The 25,056-nt window shown below is 41.3% G+C and overlaps 3 protein-coding genes across 7 annotated transcripts; 2 read left to right on the top strand and 1 right to left on the bottom strand.

Annotated features, from left to right (window-relative positions):
* The first annotated feature begins 302 nt into the window (after positions 1 to 302).
* LOC131125819 (dynein, cytoplasmic 1, intermediate chain 2a-like) lies at positions 303 to 8,411 on the top strand. Of its 5 annotated transcripts, none has more exons than XM_058067703.2 (17): positions 303 to 457; positions 1,383 to 1,491; positions 1,563 to 1,689; positions 2,067 to 2,202; positions 2,504 to 2,566; positions 2,742 to 2,863; positions 2,943 to 3,032; positions 3,997 to 4,159; positions 4,241 to 4,340; positions 4,419 to 4,544; positions 4,726 to 4,872; positions 4,989 to 5,102; positions 5,186 to 5,319; positions 6,227 to 6,371; positions 6,440 to 6,580; positions 6,648 to 6,773; positions 6,864 to 8,411. In XM_058067703.2, exons 2-17 carry the CDS (start codon positions 1,384 to 1,386, stop codon positions 6,963 to 6,965), a joined length of 1,944 nt encoding a protein of 647 aa, XP_057923686.2. In that variant the 5' UTR covers positions 303 to 457; position 1,383; the 3' UTR covers positions 6,966 to 8,411. The 5 variants fall into 5 exon arrangements, with proteins under 5 accessions (XP_057923686.2, XP_057923688.2, XP_057923689.2 ...); XM_058067705.2 differs by having other exon boundaries at positions 2,118 to 2,202; XM_058067706.2 differs by lacking the exon at positions 2,504 to 2,566.
* LOC131125818 (electrogenic aspartate/glutamate antiporter SLC25A12, mitochondrial-like) lies at positions 8,340 to 17,250 on the bottom strand. The gene is made up of 18 exons (XM_058067702.2): positions 17,135 to 17,250; positions 16,407 to 16,460; positions 15,123 to 15,268; positions 14,762 to 14,877; positions 14,292 to 14,431; positions 13,525 to 13,671; positions 13,232 to 13,370; positions 13,064 to 13,157; positions 12,740 to 12,824; positions 12,152 to 12,233; positions 11,899 to 12,057; positions 11,706 to 11,758; positions 11,533 to 11,613; positions 10,735 to 10,875; positions 10,530 to 10,668; positions 9,553 to 9,711; positions 9,382 to 9,472; positions 8,340 to 9,287 (listed from the first exon to the last, which is right to left on the bottom strand). Exons 1-18 carry the CDS (start codon positions 17,144 to 17,146, stop codon positions 9,080 to 9,082), a joined length of 2,046 nt encoding a protein of 681 aa, XP_057923685.2. The 5' UTR covers positions 17,147 to 17,250; the 3' UTR covers positions 8,340 to 9,079.
* A 214-nt stretch (positions 17,251 to 17,464) lies between these two features.
* metap1d (methionyl aminopeptidase type 1D (mitochondrial)) lies at positions 17,465 to 21,768 on the top strand. The gene is made up of 10 exons (XM_058067332.2): positions 17,465 to 17,562; positions 18,817 to 18,983; positions 19,510 to 19,659; positions 19,743 to 19,891; positions 20,614 to 20,656; positions 20,733 to 20,896; positions 21,000 to 21,097; positions 21,169 to 21,216; positions 21,296 to 21,374; positions 21,465 to 21,768. Exons 1-10 carry the CDS (start codon positions 17,523 to 17,525, stop codon positions 21,547 to 21,549), a joined length of 1,023 nt encoding a protein of 340 aa, XP_057923315.2. The 5' UTR covers positions 17,465 to 17,522; the 3' UTR covers positions 21,550 to 21,768.
* Positions 21,769 to 25,056: the final 3,288 nt, after the last annotated feature.

Consider the following 25,056-nt stretch of genomic DNA (forward strand, 5'->3'; position numbering starts at 1 on the left):
AAGGGTAATAAAATCAAATTTTACAACTGGTCTTGTATTTGGGTTTCAGTTTTAATAAGCATTAGGACATTAATAAAGCAACAAAATTAAATGCCATATATCTTTCTCATTCATTCTCATTCATTTATTTCAATTTGGATAATTTTATACAGTTTTAACTTAATTATTAAAGAAAAAACGTTTACAGTAAATTTTCATGTTGTAATATAATGAAATACCCACGTTCATATGTAACTTTTACCACTTGGCCTTGCTGTATATTTTACGCCCCTAGATGGCGGTAATTCTCCTGTTGTTGTCATGGCCAAATACCAATGAAGAAAGGCAGCAACGCTAAGCGGCGGCGGCGGCGTCCTCCAGCTTCCAGCATCATCACCACCACCATCACTTGTCTTCAGGAATAACCCCAAAGGAACTGAACTTTCGTGTCTCTTGTCTGCTTCACCTCTTACGTCAGGTGTCTATGCGCTTACATATATTGCACTTGTATCCGTTTTCTTGGCTTCTTAAACAAATGGGTGCGGTTGGTTGTTACGATGCTTCTGACAGTCGAGGGCCCGACCGGATTAGCATGCTAACTGAGCCAGCTAGCTATTTGTCCGGACAGTAAAGCGTTTAATTCGACTAAAGCACGTTTGGCAAGTTCACTACCCGATGGAAACTTTTGAGTGTGACATACATAAATAACAAAAATTTGGTGTATTTTAATTAATGCCACCGTTGTACTAGTAGCTATTGTTAGGTATAGTTGTCCGCGGGTGGAGCGATGTTGCGCCTCTAGAAGTCATAATGACGTCACAGATGTACAATGTCGCGATAATGACCTACTTATTAATTATTTTCCTATATCTTCGAGTTCTATTTCATTTATATAATTTAAACTAAAATGTACTTTAAATCAACGTCCAAATTGAACACATGAACACATAACGCTACCCTTGTGATGATCAGCTGTTATCATATGAGCAATGTGACACAGGCCCAGGGCCTCTTCTTTGGAACGATTATATAAGTCCTAATGTAACATAAGTGCTGTCTTTGTTAACTAAAGTGTGTTGAAACTTCAGGAAAATCTAGTGTTTGTTCTATGAAAAGCTGTTCATATTTTTCACACAGTGGACTTTTATACATTACAGAAGAATGACTTAAAATTAGAGGACTCATGCATGAAATATCAAGTTCAATCTCAGACCATTGTGCAGTGCAATTCTACAGTAATACATAATACATAAATGTAATTGTGCTGCATTGCAATGTAATTGTGAACACCCAACAATGTATGTTCGTGCAGTCCCACTAATGCAATATAATACAGATGGGGATGTTATTGTGAATGTACATTATTGAATATGAATATAGAATATGTTCCCTTTGTCCTGCAGTATGTCTGACAAGAGCGAGCTGAAGGCTGAGCTGGAGAGAAAGAAACAGCGAATCGCCCAGATTCGAGAGGAGAAGAAGAGAAAAGAAGAAGAGAAGAAGAAGAAAGATGTCAGATGATACTAGAAATAACGCTAAAAAGAAAGTTAATTGGTGCTTTAGCTTGTCTTTGTTGTCTACAGGGAGACTCAAAGCGTGGCGTGGATGCAGGCTCTGCTCTGGGCCATGAAGACTCTGATCTGGAGAGGAAGCGGAAGGAGGCAGAGGCCCTGCTGCAGAGTGTTGGCATCACCCCGGACATAACACATGGTACACATACACACACACACAGAGCACCAGCATGCTTTTGATTTAATCCAGCATTTATTACAGTAACAGATACGACTTGTGAAGTACTGCTTTGATACGCTACAGCTTTAAAAGTTTTTCTCTAACCTTTTGGTTTGGCTTAGTTTTGTTCACCCCTCTCACCTCACATGATAGCTGACCATTTTGTGCATGACACCTAAGCCTGCTTGTCATTTACGTTCATTCTCTCTTCTCTCCCGTGTGTGTGTGTGTGTGTGTGTGTGTGCGTGCGTGTGTGTCGTCACCACTTTGCTGCATGCACCCTCGCTCATCCACTCGCGCAACCCACTGCTCCCTCCTACATCTACCCCACTCATCCGCTGATCAAACGTCCACAGCTCAGCCCCTGAGGGTAGTAACAGAGGATACCTGTCTGTTTCACTACCTAGTCCCCGCCCCCATGTCTCCCTCCAACAAATCAGTTGGCAGCGATGCAGGAAGCCAGGATTCTGGGGATGGAAACGCAGGACCAAGGTGTGTGTTTGTATTTGTAAGAGGAGGTGATTTAATATGGTACACCCGCATGCTGTCTGTATCAAAATAGAGAGTGGAGTAACATAGTAAACACACCTGCCTTTTAATCAACCGGCATCCGGATGTTTACTCAATTAACACACTCTCCCTGTCTTTTTTATTCTCTGACTGTCTCCTCCATCTTAAATTCTGTTCCATCTCACCTTTGACCTCTCCTGTGGTTGGTCCTGTCCGTTGTCTCCTCTATCTTTTTCTCCTGTCTTTTGCTAACTCCGTCCTCTGGTGGTTTGGCCCCTATAAGGACATTGCACTGGGATCCTGACCCCTCTACTCTGCAACTCCACTCCGACTCTGAGCTGATGGGGTACTGCTCCTCCTCTCTCCTCCTGTAGATTTAATGATCTTTTCTGGTTTCATCTTAAACATGTTTGAGTGTTAGTAATATGTATGTAAGCCATTATTGGTGTCCTCCCACTCAACTCTTGTTATGCTCCAATCTTCCTCCTGGTGTTTATTTCCGCTGTGGTGCCTCTATGCAGGCGTGGGTCAGTGAGGCTCACCATGTCCAAAGTGACTCAAGTGGACATTGTCCCTAAAGAAATGGTGTCTTATTCAAAAGAAACCCAGACTCCTACTGAAGCTCATACAGATAGAAAAGCTGGTAAGCAAACACCTACAGACAGTGTAACTTCACTGTGTGAGCCATGATTGACAGACAAGCCTGCTTGTGGGTTCTACAGATGAGGATGAGGATGACGAGATAACTGCGCCCCCACCAACAGAAGACACACAGGAAGACAAAGATGACCAGGAGCACCAGCAGGAAGAGGGTATGGACTGACATTTTAGACCACTAGGCCAAATCATATCTAACTTTAATGATCACATATATACGTAATTGTTTAATTGAACTCGTCCAAATGTATGCAAACAAGGAATGTGAAAAAAGGACAGTGTAATAAAATCACATAAAACATTCATTCATTTTTACCACTTATCATCACGAGTGTCGCGGGGGTGATGGAGCCTGTCCCAGCTGTCTTTGGGCGAGAGGCAGGGTAGACCCTGGACTGTACCCCTACCACCAGCCAATCACAGGGCACATATAGACAAACAACCATTCACACTCACATTCATACCTATGGACAATTTGGAGTCACCAATTAACCTAACATGTTTTTGGAATGTGGGAGGAAACCGGAGTACCCACGCATGCAGAGAACATGCAAACCCCACACAGATGGCCGAGGGTGGAATTGAACTCTGGTTCCCTAGCTGTAAGGCCTGCGCGCTAACCACTCATTCGCCATGCGGCCCCCCATAAAAGATAAATATATTAATTAAAATGGCCTCATGCTGGACACAGCAGGACCAAATGATGCCGACTGCTACACAGATATGGGAGGTGATTTTGATTGTGCATGCCCATGCATGAACAATGCGCATCACACTACTATTGTCCTGCCCTAGACCTAAACAGTACTTGACAAGGTGTAATTAAGTTGTGTGGGAGCGTGTGCCATTTTCAGTCACAAATTGAAAAATTGTGTAAAAACAACACAAACAGTCGCACATCATTTCGGACTGAAGGGGTTACTTTTTATTGTTATATTTAACAACTAAAGTAAAATAATACATTTTTGTATTCATATGTTCTGTATTATATTTTACTAAATATAATTTCCCATCGATGGAAAGTGTGGGATTGACAATTTGAAAGTGTCTTACACACAAAAAGCCCTGAAACACCCAAGAAAGTATGTTTTTCTCCTCTGTGTGTGTGTGTGTATGCAGACACTCCCAAAGAGCTGACCGAGGAAGAGAAGCTACAGATCCTGCACTCTGAGGACTTCCTCACCTTTTTTGAGCGAGGCAGCAGGATTGTGGAACGAGCGCTGTCCGAGCAGGTGGACGTCTGCTTTGACTACAGCGGGCGAGATCTCGAGGACAAGGAGGGGTGAGGCCTTTTCCGGAAAGACAAAGTGCAGTAGTTGAAAATGAAATGTTGCAAAGACTCAAGATACTCTCTCCTGCGCAGGGACCTGCAGGCAGGCGCCAAGCTGGTTCTGAACAGACAGTTTGCTGATGAACGCTGGACCAAAAACAGAGTGGTGACCTGTCTGGACTGGTCTCCTCAGGTGGGCTTGTAGTAGGTCATTAAATGTATTTGCATTTATTAATGAGACTTCTTAGTTGAGGTTGTTGTGGTTTGCCAGTACCCGGAACTGCTTGTGGCCTCCTACAACAACAATGAAGATTCTCCTCATGAGCCTGATGGTGTGGCGCTGGTCTGGAACATGAAATACAAGAAAGGCACACCGGAGTACATCTTCCACTGCCAGGTAGATGGTAGTTCACAATAAAAATATCACCATAAAGGACAAGTACTAATTGTAAACTCCAAATCTCAAGGTTGTTGTTGCTGTACATTCAGCTCTGTGACAGTGTAGTCCATTGAACACAATAACATGCACCAAATGACTACTTGAAATATGCTCAATAAACCCTCATGTCTGTCTTCAGTCGGAGGTGATGTCAGCCGGCTTTGCAAAGTTTCACCCCAATCTGGTGGTAGGCGGGACCTACTCAGGACAAATTGTTTTATGGGACAACCGCAGCAACAAGCGCACACCTGTCCAGAGAACCCCACTGTCTGCAGCTGCACACACTGTAATGCACGTTGTAACCACAGCACACCTACAGTTCTACTCTTACACACACACACACACACACACACACACACACACACACACACACACTAAGAATTGTTTTGTATTACCTGGCAGCATCCAGTCTACTGTGTGAACGTGGTGGGCACCCAGAACGCCAACAACCTGATCAGTATCTCCACAGACGGCAAGATGTGCTCGTGGAGCCTGGACATGTTGTCCCAGCCGCAGGTAACGCCCCACCCACTTTACAAGTGTGTTATTATGAGACGTGTTGTGAGAGTCTGATGATGCCCCCACCACCCTCCACACAGGACAGTCTAGAGCTGGTGTTCAAGCAGAGCAAGGCGGTGGCTGTCACCTCCATGGGCTTCCCCCTGGGTGATGTGAACAACTTTGTTGTGGGGAGCGAGGACGGATCTGTGTATACTGCCTGCCGCCATGGAAGGTGAGTTCAGTTCAGTTCACCGTGATACAGTGTGGAACAGTAAATCCAATATCTGGCTGCATGGTGGTGTGTGTAGTTTGCCCTACAGCAAGGTGCTTCTGGTTCTCTGCGTGGAAGAGAACCCAAAAGGATGCATGTTTACTTAATTGTCCATAGGTGTAAATGTGATACATATATAACAGGTGAGCAGGACCGATGGCTTTACAGTCCGGCACATGTTTGTTTTGACAATTCAGTCGAGATGGGCGGGTGGAGGCTTTCCTTAAAATTGTGCTGGAACAGATTTGGAGCTTAAGTGAAAGCAACATTAGGGACATCTGGTGGAAGTGAAGTGATGTCACTAAATGGACTGAAACACTGGTTTCACATTTGTTATGTTTCCCCTCCCAAGAAGAACACCAACTGGTGAAATAAAGGTTGCTAAGGGGGAAACTAACCTAAACTGCATGTAAATCATAACTGGGTCTTGGGTTCTAAAAGGTGGAAGGGGAATATTAATTCTCCCTTCCACCCACTAAGTCTATCAAAATGAAAAAAACCCAGTTGCTCCTAACGAACAAGGTGATTCTTGTGGAAAAAAAACAAAACTCATAACTCATTAATGACTAATGCATAAAAAACAATAGCTTGGTGTATTTGGTCACGTCATATTTGCATAATGATCCAAGCTCTGAAACATAACTTCGCAGCAGCAGGAAGTCTGACACAAGCTTTGAAGTTTCGGTTTCATTAGACCCCATTCCAGTTAATATCATTTTGAGTAAAGCAATGACCCCATTGGAGTAGATTCAACATTATTGGGTTTGGTGTTCTTCCCATTCCCACAGTTTAACATAGTGCTGATTAGTAGAATACAGTTTAAATAGATACACACTATATACTGTATGTATGTATGTGTGTGTTACAGTAAGGCAGGCATCACTGAAGTGTTTGAGGGCCACCACGGTCCAGTGACAGGCCTGAGCTGTCATACCGCTGCAGGACCTGTGGACTTCTCCCATCTCTTCATCTCCTCTTCTTTCGACTGGACCGTCAAACTCTGGAGCACCAAGGTGAGACTCTGACACCAACAGCACACAACGTTTTGATACTATTACCCATCCTGTGGCGACCCTCGCAGAGTACCCGCCCGCTTTACTCATTTGAGGATAGCTGCGACTACGTCTACGATGCCATGTGGTCTCCTACACACCCTGCTCTGTTTGCTTGCGTGGACCTCGCTGGACGTTTGGACCTGTGGAACCTTAACAATGACACTGAGGTACTTTCTAGTTGGAATGATGAGGTGAACTAGTGCTCGTCTTGAAGCTGTGTTGTCGCTTTCTTAGGTTCCCACTGCCAGTGTGTATGTGGAGGGGGCGCCAGCGCTGAACCGCGTGCGATGGGCTCACTCTGGAAAAGAGATTGCCACCGGAGACTCTGAGGGACAAGTGCAGGTCTATGATGTCGGGGAGGTGAGAAATGATCAAATTCTAGGCTAAATTGTTCATACTGAGATGCTTTTTTGGAGGTTTTGCTAGATCACCTGATGTGTCTTTTTGCAGCAAATCTGCGTCCCCAAAGCAGACGAGTGGACACGCTTTGTCAGGACTCTTGCTGACATCAACGAAAGCAGAGACGAAGCCGAGGAGCTCGCCAATGTTTGATGATACAAACATCCTCCTTCTGAATTCCTCCCCAGTACACTACACCCCCACTAATCTCCACTGCTAGGGGAGGGGGAACTCCACTGTCCAGCTCCTTCTCCCCACCTACTAGTCATGACTCGGCTTGGAGTACTAGAATAGACCACCATCAGTGTTTTCCGGTTTTTAGTGCATTTTCGTACCAGGACAAAAATCTAAAAAGTGACATTTACATCTGAAATTTGGCTGTCAAATTGGAACCTTCAACAAACTATACCAGGACTTCTTTGATTGCTCCTCAGAGGCCTCAACCAATATGCAAACCTTTGTACTTGCACCTTTGTACTAACATTTTAGTCTTTTTTTTTCTACATTTCAATATTTTCCCAACACCCTTTCGCACATGGCTGGAAATATGTAGGAAAATAGTCCTCATCAGCACAAATTGGACACAGTTCCACTCTGGCCTGTGCAAAAAGAGTGTTGCATTTTAACCACTGCAATATTTAATATTTATTCTGGTGGTTGCACTTATTTAAATTATGTTTATTAAAACTTGCTTTGTACTAACAGTTGCTCACTCAAAAAATGGCTTATTGGGCTCTGTAAAAGCTTTCATGTATAAATAGCTATTCTGGGCTCTTGAATTGTGATGATGAAGGTGTAATCTGGAGGTTGGAAGGTCTTTTTTTTTTTTCTTTTAACTACATATGTACTTTTACCGACCAAGGTTTTCCGTCCGTATAAAATACAATTCTCCAGGCTGCTAAATATTGCGTTTTTCAACGTCAAGGAAATGTTGGTTGCTTTAAAAACAAAAAACACAAAATGCCAATTTGTGTGCAATTCATTACAGAAGTCACCATCGCGTTCAACATAAATACATGAGCTGAAACTACGAACAAATCAGTCATAAATGGTTTTGTATTTAAATACTTGTGACAACAACCCTATAAAGTCTTATTGTCATCAGTAATCAATGGCACAATGGGAGATACATATAATGAAATCTATTTAAATAGATTTTAACATAGATGTCCAGAGAGGTTATGCTGCCCATGAAAAGTCAAAGGTCAGTCATGGTCTACACCCTGGCCCCTTAAAAAAGGTTGTTCCCCTCTTATGATGTGCATCTTTGGATAGTTTAGCACCCACCAGGATACACACATCCGTGGAAAATCTCAAAAAGGATGACACAAGTCTTTGAAATGGGACTCATTGTTCATTGAGCATGTTGGGAGGTTCCTTCATCAACAATGAGAAACACCACTTGAATGCACAGTTGCAAACCTAGCAGAGAGATCTGTATTGTATTGTGCATAGATACATTGTATTGTGGATATGTTGGAAAAGATGGCTGCACTTCCTCATTGAAATAAAACCAGAAGTCTGTAATTGTAAAATTAAAACCATATAGATGATTTATTTCAATAAAATGACTGCATTTATATGCTTTTAATTCAATAATTCCTAATATCTCGCCAATTTGTTTTACAATGCAAACATGAACGAAAACGTCTGTACATCAGTAAGCTGGATTCTCGTAGACCATAACAGTACAGTAACTACACGATGCATACTGGTTGTCCTGTCGATACGTCTCCCGTCTCAGCACAGTTGTACAATATGTACAGTACTACTTGATGCATACTGTATGTTACACCGCTTTGTAACATTTGGTTAGCTGTCTCATTGCAGTTTTACAATATGTACAGTATTCATCTTTCTGTGAGAGACACCCCACGCAAAACACACAGCTATCAAGCCACCAGCTTCTGCGCCTGAGGTCTACTCAAAGAGTACCAGACAAAACAAACAACAAAAATTATAATGTGATCTACTTATGACAGATGAGTGCATAAGGCTGCTTTAAATGAATTCTGGAGTGTATGATGGAGACCCCAGGAGAAGATACAACACGATGCAGCAGTCAGCACAGTCACCAGCTGCAGCAAGCGTTGGTTGAGAACCATGCCACCTTCATCCAGGAGAGGGCAGCAGGCAGAGGTTTGTTCTTGAATAGGCCCACCCTCACTGACTTGGGGCTTGTGTTTTTGTTGGAGTGAATATCATAAGTGCCCGACTCCTGGAGGAGGATGACTGGGATGGAGAAGTGATATGGAAGCTCAGAGCTCCTAAGGGGTCTGAGCGGGGGTGGTGTGCTCTCGGTGGTGAATGGACATCACGCCGGAGGACTTAAATTTGGGCAGGTGGAGGCCAAATTTGTTCTCCACTCCTGCGAAGGTGGCAGCAGCCAGACGGTAGCCTCCAACATGATCAGCGTTGATGGGTGGAAGCTCCGAGATGCGTGACTTGGGAGTAGGATCGGATCCTGAAGGACGACTACACAGGAGAAGCACATGAACAAGGCCATGTTTGATTTTCGAGTTACATAAAATCAGAAATGTGTTAGCTGCATTTAAAAGAATAAACTTACTGTCCTCCGAAGTCAACATAGAACCACCTCTGTAAGAGTTCATAGGTCACTAGAGTCACACCAAACTGTGGAGAGGACCGGCACATACGAGCTATAGGGGAAAACACATGAATTCTTTGTATCACACACATTTTAAAATGCTTGTTATTGAGCAAAAATACAACAACACACCTCCTGCTCCCTTCCACAGAGCTCTGAATCCTTCCTCCCGCATGATCTTCCTGAAGCAATCGATGACACCCGAGTAGGTGGTCTGTCCAGCCCGGGCTGCCACTTGTAGACGAGTCTTGATCACGTCAGCGGGCGTCACCAGCGAGGCTGCAGGGATACCTGCCAAAGAGCAACACAAGAGATTATAACGATGTCAATCATACACGTTGAAGACAACCACAATGTGTTTTAGGAGACATCTGAATTGAAGTAAAGGCAATAAAAACAGCACATTAATGTGAGGATGTTGTTAAATTAAAGTTTCACCAAACCGTCCCATCTTTTGACCAAAAACTATAAATCCAGGTCGATGTGAATCCGATAAAAATATAATTATTTAACCTTGTTGGAAATCTTGTAGGGAGTACAAAACTGTAGTTACATCACAAGTCAACAGAACGGTAGACGACAATAAGGGTCCCTGCTTATGTGTATGGAGTCCCCCCCCCAACCCCCATCGGAGCAGCACATGGATAGGCTCAAACTGATAACAACTGTGTCAGTACACGATAGTTTACATATGTAAACACAGTTCTATGAATGAAAATGAACCTGTAATCCAAGGGTTGTGGTCACATGGTTACAGGTTCCCTGAAATGAAATAGAACACATGTTGCTTTGATGTTTGCTGAAATATTGTGACATGAACCCATGATTCGACAGCCTTGTGGAAGTGGACGAAGGGCTTTGTTAAGAATCTAGCACAACGGATATGCATATGGCGGCTTTATTCATTTCGCCAGTCCTTGATTTTGACATCAGGATTTGACTTCTAGTCAAATTTTAGTTTTTAGTTTTAGTCGGCTTCAACATTTTACGCTTTTCTGTTCACACCGGTGACCCAAATAGAGGACAACTGATTTTAATAAATGAATGAAGTGTTTTTTTAACTGTTTAAATCCATTATGTCTCTGAATTAAGTTTAAGTCTGATGCTACCTGCAATGGCTCCAGCAGTGAGAAGCTGCAAAGGGCCGAGCCGACCTTGCTCGTCAGCCATCATGGACTTAAGGTGGGCGTAGGCGGGGAAATAGATGGCGGAGAAGGGAATGTCTCTCAGGAAACACGCCTTTGCTCCCTAGAATCGCAATCATTTATGGGTTTAGGAGGCAACCAAAGACAGAAAATGTGGCTTAAATGTTACCTTGTAGAGTCCAAAGAAGCCCAAATCTCGCACCACACTGAGTGCGCTAACTCGAGGTCCTGTAGTGATCTCGCCTGCCACCTGCAGGCGAATCTTGACTATCTCGAGAGGGTTGGTAAAAATCACCTGGGAACCTCCAGCCTTTATGAGCAAGGAGAAGAGTACGTTACCACTGCTTGCTTTACCACTTCCACAGCTATTGAGTGTCTATTTTATTCTCCTGTTTATCAAGGTTAATTGTTTACAGACACCAACAGTGAATGGAATACTTTTATAGTTAGAGCATAGAAACCCTGTTAAACTTCTACTGTAAATATGTTTTTTTAACATTAGAGCCCTCTAAAATAGCATCCCTATAGTCACCTTTACACTTGTATTTCCCAATAGAGTAGACATGATAAGAGTAAATAATCCCTTTAAGACATACAAATCATGCTCATGTGTGTTACTATAAATGTGTTCCCTACAGGAGCGGATTGGCAGGCGGACAAGAAGTGATGTCAGGGGCTCAAAGTTGAGTTTTAGCTACGTAAAACTCTATATCTAGTATTAGCTAAAGCCCTAATGGTGTTCAATAGTGATTGGACATTTCATTCAACGCCTGATTCACGATGGTGATGTTGCCGGTTAGGATCTGTTCTGAAGTCAGTTCTTTGTTTGGCTGGGTGAATGTGTGATTATGTATATTTTTGTTTACCACTAGGCCATATTCAACCACAAAACAATATGGTTTGTTAATATATGTTTGAAAAAACGTGATAGAGGCCACAAAATTGTTAACTGTAAACTGCTACTCACACAGCCACCAGCCAGGATCTCTGCAGCCAAAGGAATAGAATTGTCTTTGTCCGTGAACTTGTCTCGTACAAAGTCATTCACCTGTGAAGCACAAGCACAAAAAGTTGGTGTGTTTATTTATCTTTATTTTCGGATGCAATGTTACTGGGTGTCCATGGAGGGGAAGAACTTACAGTGAGTTTGATAGCCTTCTCAGGTGCCACACCAATAAGCTGAGGAACCAGACCTGTATCGCAACAAAAGTGATTGTGTAACAGGGGTAATACATGGGGGTTTATTATATCTTGGACATGTTTTTTTTCATTTATGGAAGACGAGATCAAGAAGTGAACAGCTCAAGTTAAGAAGCAGGTGCATGCAGCGTACCTCTGTAGAAGCCAAAGAATCCTTCATAGCGAAGCACCTTCTTAGCACAGTCAAAACTGTTCTTGTACATCAGCTCTCCCACAAAAGAACCCGTGGACCTCTGGTTCTGCATTCGGGTCTTCACCAAGTCGATTGGGTACACAGCTGTCGCTCCCGTGGCTTCGCAAAGACACACACGTTAGCACTGAAGAGTCTTTCTTTATTGTATGTTATATTGTTGGCTTGCAGGGTAAAATAGACTTCTGGCACTTACCTCCAGCAATGGAGCCCAAAGTGAACCTGTATGCAGATTCGGCAACCTGAAGCCACACGGGCCTAGAGCTGTCCCCATGAGTCTGATGGAGAAAGCAAAAAAAGGACCATTATGACAGAAGATGATTGTTATTAAGCATCATCTTTTGTAGCCTCCTCAAATATAGGCATGTGCCCTGATATACGGTGCAACAAAAGTCATTGTTAGATGCATGATGCACCACAACAATTAACCGTTTTCACCTGAAGAGAAAAAAAGTTAGAAAAAGACAAGTCACCTTTTATTTGCAAATTAAATAGCATAAAAATTGTTATCATATAACTAGCTGTCACTCAAGGCTGCTTGTATTCAAGTACATGTCCATGACACGTACTCATACTAAAGCATTATATTGTCCAAGTGGTCATATCTTCTACTTATTGGACACAAATATTTGATTTGAATTAAGAATCTCCATTTATAAGTATAAACAAACAAACATCAATATATACACTACTGATAACGGCCTCCCTTCAATAAACGCAATCCCCTAGAGAGATGCCCATTGGTGAGTAAATAAGAGAGAGAGAGAGGAGTCTTGACAGTTACCTGTTTTTGGGTTTCAGCCAGGTTATAAGGAAGACTGCCCTCTTCTAATGGCGCTATTCTCTCAATGTCAGCCAAGTTCAGGCGCCTGACAAAGAGTAGACATACCACTGCTGAAAGCTGTCATGTCTGACATTGATGATATTCATCTTCACATAGTTATGAGGTAAATGAGGAAACATTTGGTGTCAGTAACACGATTGTTTTATTTTGAAGAAAAAAGGTTGTCCTGTTGCCTATCAGAGATGATAACCATGTTTAAACTGATAAAGGAAGTGTTGAACTGACCCTGGTTGTTTATCTTTAAAGATGTACAAGTGTGTTTACCCTGAGGGGGAGTGCAGTCCTGATAACTGGTAGAGGATGTCGATTTCCATTGGCGTGATTTGACCAAACTTGTTGGCTGCATGAACAAACTCCTCTGCGCGGGGGACAGCGAGATACGATAAAATTGTAAATAGATTTCCGGTGAAAGCATAATTGCAAACTGCATACCTTTTGTGACCAGTGTGTCATTCCATGAGCCAGCCAGTGTGCTGTAGATCTTGCGTATCAGTTCCATGTTGTTAAGCAGGGAGTTAAAGGCGTTGAAGTAAGAGAAGCTGACTAAGTGAGAGGTGCTGCCTCCCGCTGCCTGGAAGGAGAAAGACATTATGCAGTGATTAAATAATAAATTGTGTTATGCTAATGACACACATATGAGGAGAAGGGAGTTGCATGAGTGATGTGGTAAAAACAAAATGTTTCGCTCTATGGCCTTAGAGTGGCTTAACGGGTGAAAAACTCACTGAGACAAGGTTCTCCTCCACAAAGGGGGTGAGCATGTGGTGCCTAATTGTGGCCATAATGTCACTGAAGTCCAAGGCAGAGATGACGCCATTCTTGCCTTTATCCTTCTGGGCAAAAGCCTGCCGTGCATGTTCCAACTGCAGCTCCTAGAGGAACATGACACCACACAGACGGGGGGGGGGTAAAAATATAGTGACAACACAAGCTTAGCCTTAGAGATCCTAGGGATGTGCATTATGCGCCATTTTTTTGCTAGCCATTTTAGTCAAATTTGCCAGAGGAGTTGGCAAAGTTGGCTTAAAATGGCAAATCAAAACCAACAGATTTGTTCGTAACAACATTAAATGTCCATTTAAAATGCAGTTTGTTTACGCTACATGTATTTTAACATAAAATAATTCAATTTTTATGTTAAGAGTAATCCCTGAAAGAACCCCAAAATATAATTATTATTTGACACTGAAGCAGAGGTGTGGATTAGCGTCTCGCTATGTGGACTCAAGTCAAACTCCAGCCAGAATTTTGATGACTTTGGTCATTGACTTGGCAATCTCATCAAAGACTTGCAACTCGACTTGGACATCCATGACTCAGATTTTAGTCTGATGACTTGAAATGACTTGATATTTTCAGTGTTGTATTAGTATTAGTAGTGTTTCTAGTATTTAAAGAATTTCTTAAGGGTTAAATAGTGCATCTTGATAGACTTCCAGATAAAAACAATGGCATCAATCAGCAAAATGAGTGTTTGTGTAAGCATGAATACCTGTAGGAACTGGGTGAACTCGAGGTAGTTGAGACGTTTCTTGCGGTCACGCCCAAAATGCAGATGGATGAACTCACAGTCCCAGTTGAAGGGAATGTGATGATGCACGGTGGTCTGGCTGAAAATATCTCGCACATTCTCTGAAGCATAAATACACATATAGAAAAACTGAATGTAAAGTCACAGTAGCACAAAGCATTGTGTTTGGATTTTGGAGAAAAAGCGGAAACAGTTAAGTCCATCCATGTGCAATGACTTGGAAAGAGAAATAATCGGGTTCACAATTGGGAAATTCCATTTCAGCAGTGGCCTGCATGAAAACATGTAAAGGTGCTCCCATGATGCAGCACGCAAACATACTGGACATGAGTTGTGAACCAGTGCAGCCGCACACAGTTGAATGTCTTTTTGGATCAACTGCAATCACATGACTGGGGCCTTAAGCCCACAACAACAACAATGGAACATACCAAAGGAAATGTCTCCAGTTCCAGTCTTGTCAAATAGCTGGAAGGCAACAATGAAGAGCGCGTCAGGTGCACACAACACAGACTCAAAAGCCAGAAACTCCTGGAATGAGATCAGCCTGCCAAAGACATTGGAGTAGAAATAATTATACATAATTAGTTTCTTGTCATACACTCAAACGGTTCATCAGTAAACTAAAACAAAGATAAGTGCCATCTATATTTAAATAGACTGTGTGTTATTTGTGCGTGTATGCTTGCATGCACTGGCCTTATCTATACAACACAGTAGTAGCAAGTGCTTATCAGGGGAACCTCAATAAACATCACTTAGCGATGCTTAAGGCTCTGTGCTGGCACACACCCGTCCTTTGTCGTGTCGGCCACAGCGGCCAGCAGCTGTACGGTTTTGGGGTTGTGGTGAATCTGTGTCTGCAGGCCGAGATACTTCTGGACAAAGTCCGCTGGGGTCATGAACCTGTCTCCATCCTTGTCCACTTCGCTGGCATACTAAGTGGGAAACAGACAAGTACAATGAAGGGATAGGTCTATTAGGTTACTTTCCTTCATGTCCAGTCACTAAACAACCATTCACGTAACTTTTAAAAGTTGTGTGCACTATTATATAACCAGGTTAATCTGTCTCATGTTAATCCCCGCAGTTTTCTTTGTAAACACTCTGAATGTCCACGTTTGTTTCACAAACCCATGTAAGATAGAATTAACACAAGCTGTTTGGAAAATAGGGAGCCAAATGTCTACATTCAAACTCTCAAGCGCTACCAAATGACTTCTCCTCAAGGCAGTCGGAGATTTTCTTCCTGTCACTGCACACCAGTGACCTGGAAAGATGCTGTCACTTCATAAGGCAAGTGTTTTGCCTAATAAGTATTCTAATAGCTACTGTTTGGACTACTTTTGCAGGATTTGTGTAAAAGAAGGCATCCAAAAACCTTGACTGTATTGTGCCAACGGGTTTCAAAGTGACACTTGGCAAAGGACATTCTCGATTCACTTGAGTGCATACAGCAACAAACTTGATCCTGTTGTATCTTTATAGAACTGTGCCAGATTTCTCACAAAAGCAACACCTGCTGCACGCCGACAAATTCTGAAGATGTGATGTGACATGTCTAATCAACACTGACCCGACAAATGTTTTTTTGGCTTGAGCTTGTGCGCTATCTTGACCCATGTGTGTGTTCCAACACTGAGAAGAACGTTGTCATGCAAGTGGCACACATTGGCCATGCAGAGAACGTGACAGCAAGGTGAAGTTTAACCACTTACTGTAATAACCCAACACAGCTTATGTTCTTACAAGGAGTGCAACCCTGAAGTAACACCTCTTATTTGTAATACTTAACATGATCAACGATGTGTGATCCAGAGCGTAACCTCACAACATACAACACACAAGCTTAACCAATCACACAACTTATGGATGCCTGTTTAGTGTCAATTCCTGGTTATTACGAGTTTAATTCCCTACATACAGCAAAGCTGCAGCTGGTTCTTCATGTTTAACTGTGTCTAACAGTATAATTTAAACCTTGTGACACAACCTTCCCAGATCCCCCAAGCAAGCAAAATCAGACTTGGCTCCTCACTTCCCAAGAAAAAAAACTGAAACGTATGAAATGCTCACCTTCTGGAAGATTGTTTTGAGCTCACTTGGATCTCCACGTTTGGTAGATTGCACCTAAAAAAAGAACAGTTTGTTTAAGCACGTTTAGGATGTGGGGTTGTTTACACATCCCTCACTCTCCCATTAACTTCTATGGCAAATTCATATGTCCTTTAAGATTGCTGTAGGACACGCAGAGATGAAAAATATCTGCCAAATACGTGTCCGTTCATGCACGTTCAAAATGACGTGTTATCCGCCAGAAGCAGGACGACAGCTGTCAGAAATAGAACAGACAGTATTCCACGTCGAACATTTACACCAAACCCCAGCAACGATCAGCTAACAAGCTAACACTAAACTCCTCACACGAAAAGGACGCGAACGGTTACAATGTCAAAAATGTAATTGAAATAACACCATCGAATGATATAAAATAAAGTAAGGAAAAAGAGAAAAACTGTGGGCTGTAGTCAGGAATGAAGTATGGAACAATGACAGCTGGGTAGCATTACGAAGCTATCTCCAAGCTTGTTGGTAGTCTCAAGGCCAGCAGCCGCCGGGCGTCTGCTAGCCCAAGTGATGCTACAAGCTCCGAGCAGCACGACGACCCTTCCTGGCGCCCGCCATGCAGGGATAGAAACACACACACTCGTGTCGACTGTTCCCACTCATTAAAACGCGCAAAACACCAACAGAAAAGATAAAATAAGCATTGAAAAACACTAAGGGAACGATGCCGAAGTCACCTTGACCGCCATGCTGGTTTGACGTCACGTACAGTGGGCTCGGGAGAGGGAGGGATAGAGAGTGGGAGACAGCACAGCCAGGGTTCACGCCCACGGTTGACATGGAGTTAAACAGTGAGGAACCACAACAAAAACTATTTAACCATCATTTATCAAAAAGACCATTAATGCGTGGTGTTTTTCTCTGAAGACAATGACTTCAGACATGCAGTCTGACATTCCATCCAATTTATCGATTTAATAACGACATAATTTTTATTGCATTACTTGATATATTGCATATTTGATTAAGATAACTATGCAATAAAAGCTAATACTTGACCAGTGTGCCAATTGTTGCTGTTGCAATTTGTCATGTGACGCGGTGGGCGGTACCACGTGAACAGCAATGGCGCTCTCCAGTTCTGTCAGGCTCATAACGAGATCAGGTAGGAGACCTAAACCGGTCCCACACACACCCGCGTTGTAAAAACATACTTGTAAAACACTGTCTTGTAAGATTGTAAGATGTTTTATGTTTGTAACCAGAGCTTGGTTACTTTATTAGTTTTAGTTTCGCTCACTGAGCCCAGAAGAGAATGGCCGCGTCTGTCTAAGCACTGAAAACATTTAGCAGAGGTTATGTTATTGTACTTATATCACGTTTATGTGTTTTAAACAAACTACTAGCTTGGAACAATAACAGCATTCGTGTGAATATTCATGTATGCTGCAATCTTATAAGTCAAATGTAAATATTTCCTTTGTTACTGTAATGAGTATAGCATTGTAAGTCAATGTATTTGTATGTAGATGTTTTGTATTTTGTCACTATTGCAGTAATGCATGTTAATATGTCAATACCCTCAATACACTTTTATTACACCGTTCTTACAATTTTTGTACTTAATTGTGAGTTGTATGGTCCTGTGTCTTTTAGTTCTTTCTTTTTATTTTAATTGGTTTTATTTTTTAATACTTTTTTTGCTATGCTTCTTGTTTTTAACATTTTAATATCTATTTTACTATTTTATTTTTTATTTGATCTTTTAGTTTTGGATTCAATTACAATTTGTACCTTTATTTATTGTATTTTATTTTTACTTTTTATTTTTCTAGTGTGTGCAGCACTTTGGAAACTCTGTTTATAAAATGTGCTATATAAATAAAGTGGATTGGAAAGTGGATTACTGCACGTGTATGCAAAATTCATATGGTTATTTTACAGACAAATCTAGTCTAAGCTGCTAAGCACAACTACCTAAGTAGAATACAATACTGAACTGTACAGAATCATGCACCCACCCCCCTCTGAGCCATGCGGATATCATATTTTGTTTGTTTCTTTATGTAGACATAGACTTACATTACATAGAGACTTATTAGTATTCATAAACCAAGAATACTACATATTTGCACACTTTCATTTATTTGCATACATTTGTATACAATGATACTGCGATTATATTCAAGTTTCATGCAGCTTAAGTTTCTTGGCTGCCGTATTTTTATGTATTTATTATTTGATGTATTCTTGAATAAATTATGTCAAACGTGGTACAATATTACAAAAGCACAATGCAAGTCAAAACCTTTTGCAAAGTAGCTTACAGTAGATTATGGGCTGCATTTGCCAGAAGATCTCAGGATCAGTGTGACAAGGTTCCCATCATCCAAAGACTCTTTGTTGTCCCTTCCTGCAGGACTGGGCTGTCTTTTTCGGAGAGGATGCTGTCTTGAACCATGCAGGGTCTCCCCAATGCCACTGTGTCAGCAACATCGCCGCTTCTTCTGGAGAAAGTGGAAGAATTCCCATTTACACAGTGTAGTTCGTCCTGCTACTGTTAGGCCTGCCTATGCAGTACCAAAGGTAGAGATTTGCAAAATTTGCTTTTTCATTTTTGAATTACGTGACCAGACTCAGTTAAGTAATGTATTGTTTCAGTAGGGTAGTCAGTTTGCCTGCCTCCATTGCTGCCCACACTGATGTTTGAATGTGAGTGAACGTTTGGTGGTGGTCAGAGAGACCGTAGATGCAAATTGGTAGCCACGTTTTTGTCAGTCTACCCCAGAGCAGCTGTGACTACAGATGTACATTACCACGACCAGTGTGTGAATGAATATTGGGTCCACTTGCAAGGCACCATGAAAGCGCTATAAAATCTAATCCATTATTATTATTATTATTGGACATTGGCTCCTTAATTCATAGTAAGTAACAAACAACCAGGCAGATCGTACTCCTTTTAGAATTGACCTTAGGACACAAGCACATCAATACAGCAATTCATGCCATTCTTCACATGACTGTTTGTTTCCTCATAGTTCATTCATATTTAGTATGCTTTCTGCACAACAATGTCAACCACTGTTCTCTCTGCTATCTGTCTTATAAGCACATTGTGCGTCCAGATTACGTCTGCACTGGACTGGTCCCGGAATGGCCTGACTACATAGAAATAAAAAATACAGAGCAAATTGAAGGCCTTGCCAGAGCCTGTCAGCTGGCTCGACGTGTGCTGCTACTAGCCGGACGCAGTTTGAAAGTAAGCGCAGACTCAGGCAGACCCGCTTGGTTTGTTATAAGCAAAAGAGCATAAGACATAATGGGATGTTTGTTTTTTTTTAGGTTGGCATAACAACAGATGAACTAGACTTCATTGTACATCAGGAGACTATCCGGCACAACGCCTACCCCTCCCCTCTCAGATATGGGGGTTTCCCAAAATCGGTTTGTACGTCTGTGAACAACGTGGTGTGTCATGGCATACCTGACAGGTAAATATCACCAAAATGTGATGCTGGGCTTAAATTTTCAACATCTTACAGCATATTTCTACATTGTATATTAATATTTCTAACAGTGTTTTACCATTATAATATTGCCTGGTGAGGGTTTCCTGTATATGAGATGAAATTTGAAGTCCAGAATGAATTCTCTAAAGCAGGGGTCTCAAACTCAATTTACCTGGGGGCCACTGGAGGTAGGGTCTGGGCAAAGCTGGGCCGCATCAGGTTTTCCAAAAAAAAAACAAAAACGCATTTATTAAAAACAGAAAAATATACAAACTTTTTCAGTGCTTTGGTTCCGATTTTCTACAATAAAAGCTCTGATAAAACATTCCACTGTTCTCAAATATCTTAATTTTTATTTTTCTGCACAGAATAAGATGAAAAATAAATAAACAAATCAAGAATAAAGAAAATCAATCAGTAATAAATAAATATAATAATAAAAATAAAACGGCAAATAATAAAAACTTAAGAAACCACATATAGTTGGTGGGTATACAAATTATTTTTTTCAGATTAAATTTAACAAAGCATTATTAGAGCCCTGTAGACATGACAAAACACAACTATAGTCACATTTATACTTTTTTATTTACAACATATTGCGCAACTGCAGGGTCTTGCTAACTCGCAAACTAGAGACGCGGGCCGCGTGTTTGAGACCCCTGCTCTAAAGAGCATTCACCCTTTATTAATATGTCTTCCAGTCGGCCACTTCAAGATGGTGATATTATCAACATTGATGTCACTGTAAGTTGATGGATGAACTGACAATGCCAATATAAGAATGCTAGTGTAATCCCACATTCAGCCTGTTCCCACTTAGGTGTATTTGGATGGTTACCACGGTGACACGTCAGAAACCTTCTTAGTCGGCCAGGTGGATGAAGTTGGGCGGCGACTGGTTGAAACAGCGAGGCGCTGCCGAGATGAAGCTATCGCTGCTTGCAAGCCGGGTGCACAGCTTTGTGTTATTGGGAACACTGTTAGGTACACACATACACATACACATGTAAAAGCTATAATTGGTAATATACAGATAGAACACCATGCTTATGTTTGGTATAATACAACTAATATGATTGTTCTGCAGTGAAATAGCTCATACCAATGGGTTCCAAGTGTGTCCTTATTTCATTGGACACGGTATCGGCTCCTACTTTCATTGCCATCCTGAAATCTGGCACCACGGTAAGACCTTGTTGTGTGCTTCATGTTTGTATTTATTTTATACTCAACACTCCCTTTATCCTCTTTTTCAGCAAATGATAATGACATGACCATGGATGAAGGCATGGCTTTCACAATAGGTGAGTCCAATATCAACATCATATGCTGGTGAAGGTGTCAAGTCTGAGTTTGGGTTGCTTGTGTCTGCTCCCTTGGTAGAACCCATACTGATGGAGGGGTCTCCAGAGTTTAAAATATTAAAAGATAAGTGGACAGCGGTGTCTGCAGACGATAAGAGGTGAGCCCTGATTTGACTTGGTAACATACTTCATGTCATTTAAAGTAAATCCCACTCAATACAAATGGGAGCGCATTTGCATTCATGCAGGTCGGCTCAGTTTGAACACACGGTGGTTATCACATCTGATGGAGTGGAAATTCTCACTGAATTGCCCGAAGAGAACAATCTGTGACCTGAAGACATTTAACGGTCAACTGTTTACCTGTGAAAAACTACTTGAATCAAGCATCAGGACAAATGTGCAATTCCCACCTTTAAAGCAGACTTGAATACATCTATTTCACATTTCAATTGGATTTATTTTTCCACCATTGGCAGTAGACTTTTTAAAATCAGCCTTTAAAATGTAGCAGTTTTATGACTTTTGAGGTTAGATTATAACAGCACAACTCTCGTGAATAAACATCTTAGTAAAAAACACCCGTCTCAAATGTATTCATTCATTTATTATATCCTTATTTTGTGTGTAACATGCACCATACATTGAGTCTAAATCAATTTGTTTCTTTTTTTTTTTAAAGCTAGGCCCCCATTTCCTCAAATAGCTGGGGACATTTATTTACTCAACTACAGAGAGTACAGGGCGTAGGAGTACATGTAATACATTTGTGTGTTCTTTTGATTGTTGTGGAACTCATTGTTCTCTAACTACCATTTTATGGTTTAAAAGAACAGACTGTACCCAAAAAAGGTCTTTTTCACAATTCAGAATTTTGCTGCATAAAAATGGGTATTATTTGTCTTTGGGTGCGGGTAAGAAAACTGGACACAGATTTTTGTAGTGGCTACACACACACACACACACACACACACAAAAACAGTCTCATAAAAGTGGTCTACCATTTGCAGTCATTCTGTTGTTACAGTAGGTGACACATTGAGTGAGAGATAATATTAGTAGCTAAACTTTGTCAAATAACTGTCAAACATGACTACTGCACGTGCCTGTTATGTAGTGCGTAGTTCAAGTGTTCGAAGCAGAAAAGGGGGATATCATGATTTCAGTACATTCAAAAGTTAGCGTCCTCTAGGCAGCTGCCTATACTATCTGTAACATACAGCAGCTTTAAGTTGATCAATTTATATGGCATTTATAGGCATTTATATGTGTGTTTCGGTTCTGGGTAACCTACCTTTTTTCCCACCTCTGACACTTCCCCACTTACCTTTGTACCGTTTTAAGCAATTCATTGTACTTGAATGACTTGAATTAAAAAAAATAATAATAAATTGGGGGTTCTAAAACTTCCCACCGGTAGTGTACAGTGTTTTGGGGTCAAAAGTATTGAGAAATCTAGTAAATACAATTACAGAAAGTAAAAATGTCAGTCCTGTTCTTGCAGCTATAACATTAATATATTTTATCTGTGGGAATATTTGCAAGGTCAGAGGTCACTACAGCTAAGTACTGTATCTGATGTACTTCATTACATGAGTGTTTGCAAGGGTTGCTGTTGCTATGAAGATGGACGCATCAGATTGTCCAAAAGATGGCAGCATACACTTGTCTTGGGTTACTTAGAAGCACTCGTCTCATGCACTGCAGTGAGACCTTGTCTTCTGGCCTTTGGAACAAAGACTTTTCACATCTTTGGTTAAAATGAGTCATTCAATGAACTTTTTATTAAGCAGTTTGGTGATTGATGACTCCACAATTCCCATGACTCTAATGAGGATAAGCAGTATAGAAAATGGATGGATGGACTCCACAATTTTAAAATGTGATTTTGTTGTTTCTTTAAACCAAGGGCACATTATCAGTCTTTACAAAGATAGTACTACTCAGTTCTATTGAGTTATACTGTTTTTTATTTATTAATATTTTTACGATTGGTTAAGATTAAGATAAGCCTTTATTCGTTCCTCAGTGGGGAAATTTGCATTGCACAACAGCAAGAGTACAGAATCAGTTAAGCAGTACAAAATACACAATATAGAAAAATAAACAATATAAACAACCCAAGTATTAACAAAATCAATAGTTTTTCACAGAGTTATATACAATACAGTATGTAGATAAAATGAAACGAGAGGAGATATATAACCAGTCTATACACTGAGATCTTGCTTGTGAGTTAATATGAGGCATTATGGAAATACTTCACATAGAACTTAGTATATTGCATTTAGAGCCCTTAATATATTAGCGTGCAGGCCACACAGCTAGGAGACGCGAGTTTGATTCCACCCTTGGCCATCTCTGTATGGAGTTTGCATGTTCTCCCCGTGCATGCATGGGTTTTCTCCGGGTACTCCGGTTTCCTCCCACATTCTAAAAATATGCTAGGTTAATTGGCAACTCCAAATTGTCCATAGGTAAATTGTCCGCCTCTTGCTCAAAGACAGCAGGGATAGGCTCCAGCACGCCCGCGACCCTCGTGAGGATAAGCGGTAGGAAATTAATAAATGAATGTATAATTTATTTACCGTAATAACTATAATCCCACAAGCAGAAATCCACTTTATACTGCTGTAAACTGTGTTGTGTTGATGCGATACACATTTCATTGTTATTATATGTCTTTAGTGATGACACCTCAGCCTGAGGGTGTGTGTTTGGTAACTTCCTGTGTAGGTACTCTCACCAGGGTGTGTGCTATGCCAGTGTTGTGGGTAGGGCAGACAGGATTGAACAAATAAAGGTGAGTCTGTTGCTCATGTCCAGCCAGGAAATGATTCACATGATATGGTTTTATTTACAACATGCCATCGACGATGAAAGATAAGCTGCACGTTTGTTGTTATTGTATTCAACCTCAAGGATGAGAATCCTTATGCCATTTTATGTTATAATGCAATATACAGTAAAGAGCAGGCAGAGGAATGGGTTAGGAGGAGCGAGACAGGTAAGCATGTAGGATTTCAGGAGGAGTACTGGGAGTGGCAGCATGAGGTGTCAGACCGTGGTCATGAATTCTGTCTTCATTCCTTTCCGGCATGCTGGGACTCATTCGCAGCCTCCCATTCCGCTGCACTCCTTTCTAAAACAATCTTCATTTTTTAAAGCTGCAGAAGTGTTTGTATGGGTTCTCTATGGTTCTTCCACACCATACTCATCCAAGCAGGCCTTCCTTTGTGCACAGAAAACAGCCTTCCTCCAACTGTTCCCATTAAGTTGGTAATGAAAGTAACAATGTACCCAAGTAGTTATTGACTAGATGCGTTTGTTAACAATGTTTCTGCCACATTTTCCCAGATACCAGGTCCTCATATGTGTGTGAGTAAAATTGAAGTTGTGACTTATCACACTTACCTGAGATTCAGCTGAGGAGCACCTCAGGAATTCCAGAATTGCACATAAACCTTGGAACACATAGTGAGTTTTAAGACTTGTGTGTGCAGATCCATCTTATTACACATGCAAACGACCTGTGCTTAATCTGACTCATGCTTTCAGCTTCACAGGACATTTAGTTCACTGGTGCCTGTAGGTACTAGCTGACTGAGGGAACATCTTTGAATGAAAAGTGTCTTTCACAATTCTGATAAAACACTCTTCCTCACATCGTGCAGTTAAGTCAGATGAGGTTCATGGCTGTTGAGGCATTGACTCTTTTGTTTTTAACACAGATTGCTTATGAAGAGGACAACAGAATAATAAGAAGAATTGCCTTTGTTTTAATAAATGTGTTCAAATACTTCTTAGGCCCATCCATTCATCTTTTATTCTGCTTACCCA

Source organism: Doryrhamphus excisus, linkage group LG6 (assembly GCF_037039965.1).
Source record: "Doryrhamphus excisus strain RoL-2023G ecotype Guam linkage group LG6, RoL_Dexc_Guam_v1.1, whole genome shotgun sequence".
Classification (NCBI taxonomy): domain Eukaryota; kingdom Metazoa; phylum Chordata; class Actinopteri; order Syngnathiformes; family Syngnathidae; genus Doryrhamphus; species Doryrhamphus excisus.

What these genes read in the sequence shown, in the direction of transcription:
- LOC131125819 (XM_058067703.2), top strand. Translation starts at nt 1,384, where the DNA reads ATGTCTGACAAGAGCGAGCTGAAGGCTGAGCTGGAGAGAAAGAAACAG. An exon ending in GTCTGGACTGGTCTCCTCAG is followed by an intron (nt 4,341 to 4,418) that starts GTGGGCTTGTAG and finishes GTGGTTTGCCAG; the next exon opens with TACCCGGAACTGCTTGTGGC. An exon ending in TGTCTGCAGCTGCACACACT is followed by an intron (nt 4,873 to 4,988) that starts GTAATGCACGTT and finishes ATTACCTGGCAG; the next exon opens with CATCCAGTCTACTGTGTGAA.
- LOC131125818 (XM_058067702.2), bottom strand. An exon ending in AACTGGAGACATTTCCTTTG is followed by an intron (nt 14,432 to 14,761) that starts GTATGTTCCATT and finishes TTTATGCTTCAG; the next exon opens with AGAATGTGCGAGATATTTTC. An exon ending in CACTGCTGGAGCCATTGCAG is followed by an intron (nt 9,712 to 10,529) that starts GTAGCATCAGAC and finishes GCTCTTTGGCAG; the next exon opens with GTATCCCTGCAGCCTCGCTG.
- metap1d (XM_058067332.2), top strand. Translation starts at nt 17,523, where the DNA reads ATGGCGCTCTCCAGTTCTGTCAGGCTCATAACGAGATCAG. An exon ending in TAGCCGGACGCAGTTTGAAA is followed by an intron (nt 19,660 to 19,742) that starts GTAAGCGCAGAC and finishes GTTTTTTTTTAG; the next exon opens with GTTGGCATAACAACAGATGA. An exon ending in TTATCAACATTGATGTCACT is followed by an intron (nt 20,657 to 20,732) that starts GTAAGTTGATGG and finishes GTTCCCACTTAG; the next exon opens with GTGTATTTGGATGGTTACCA.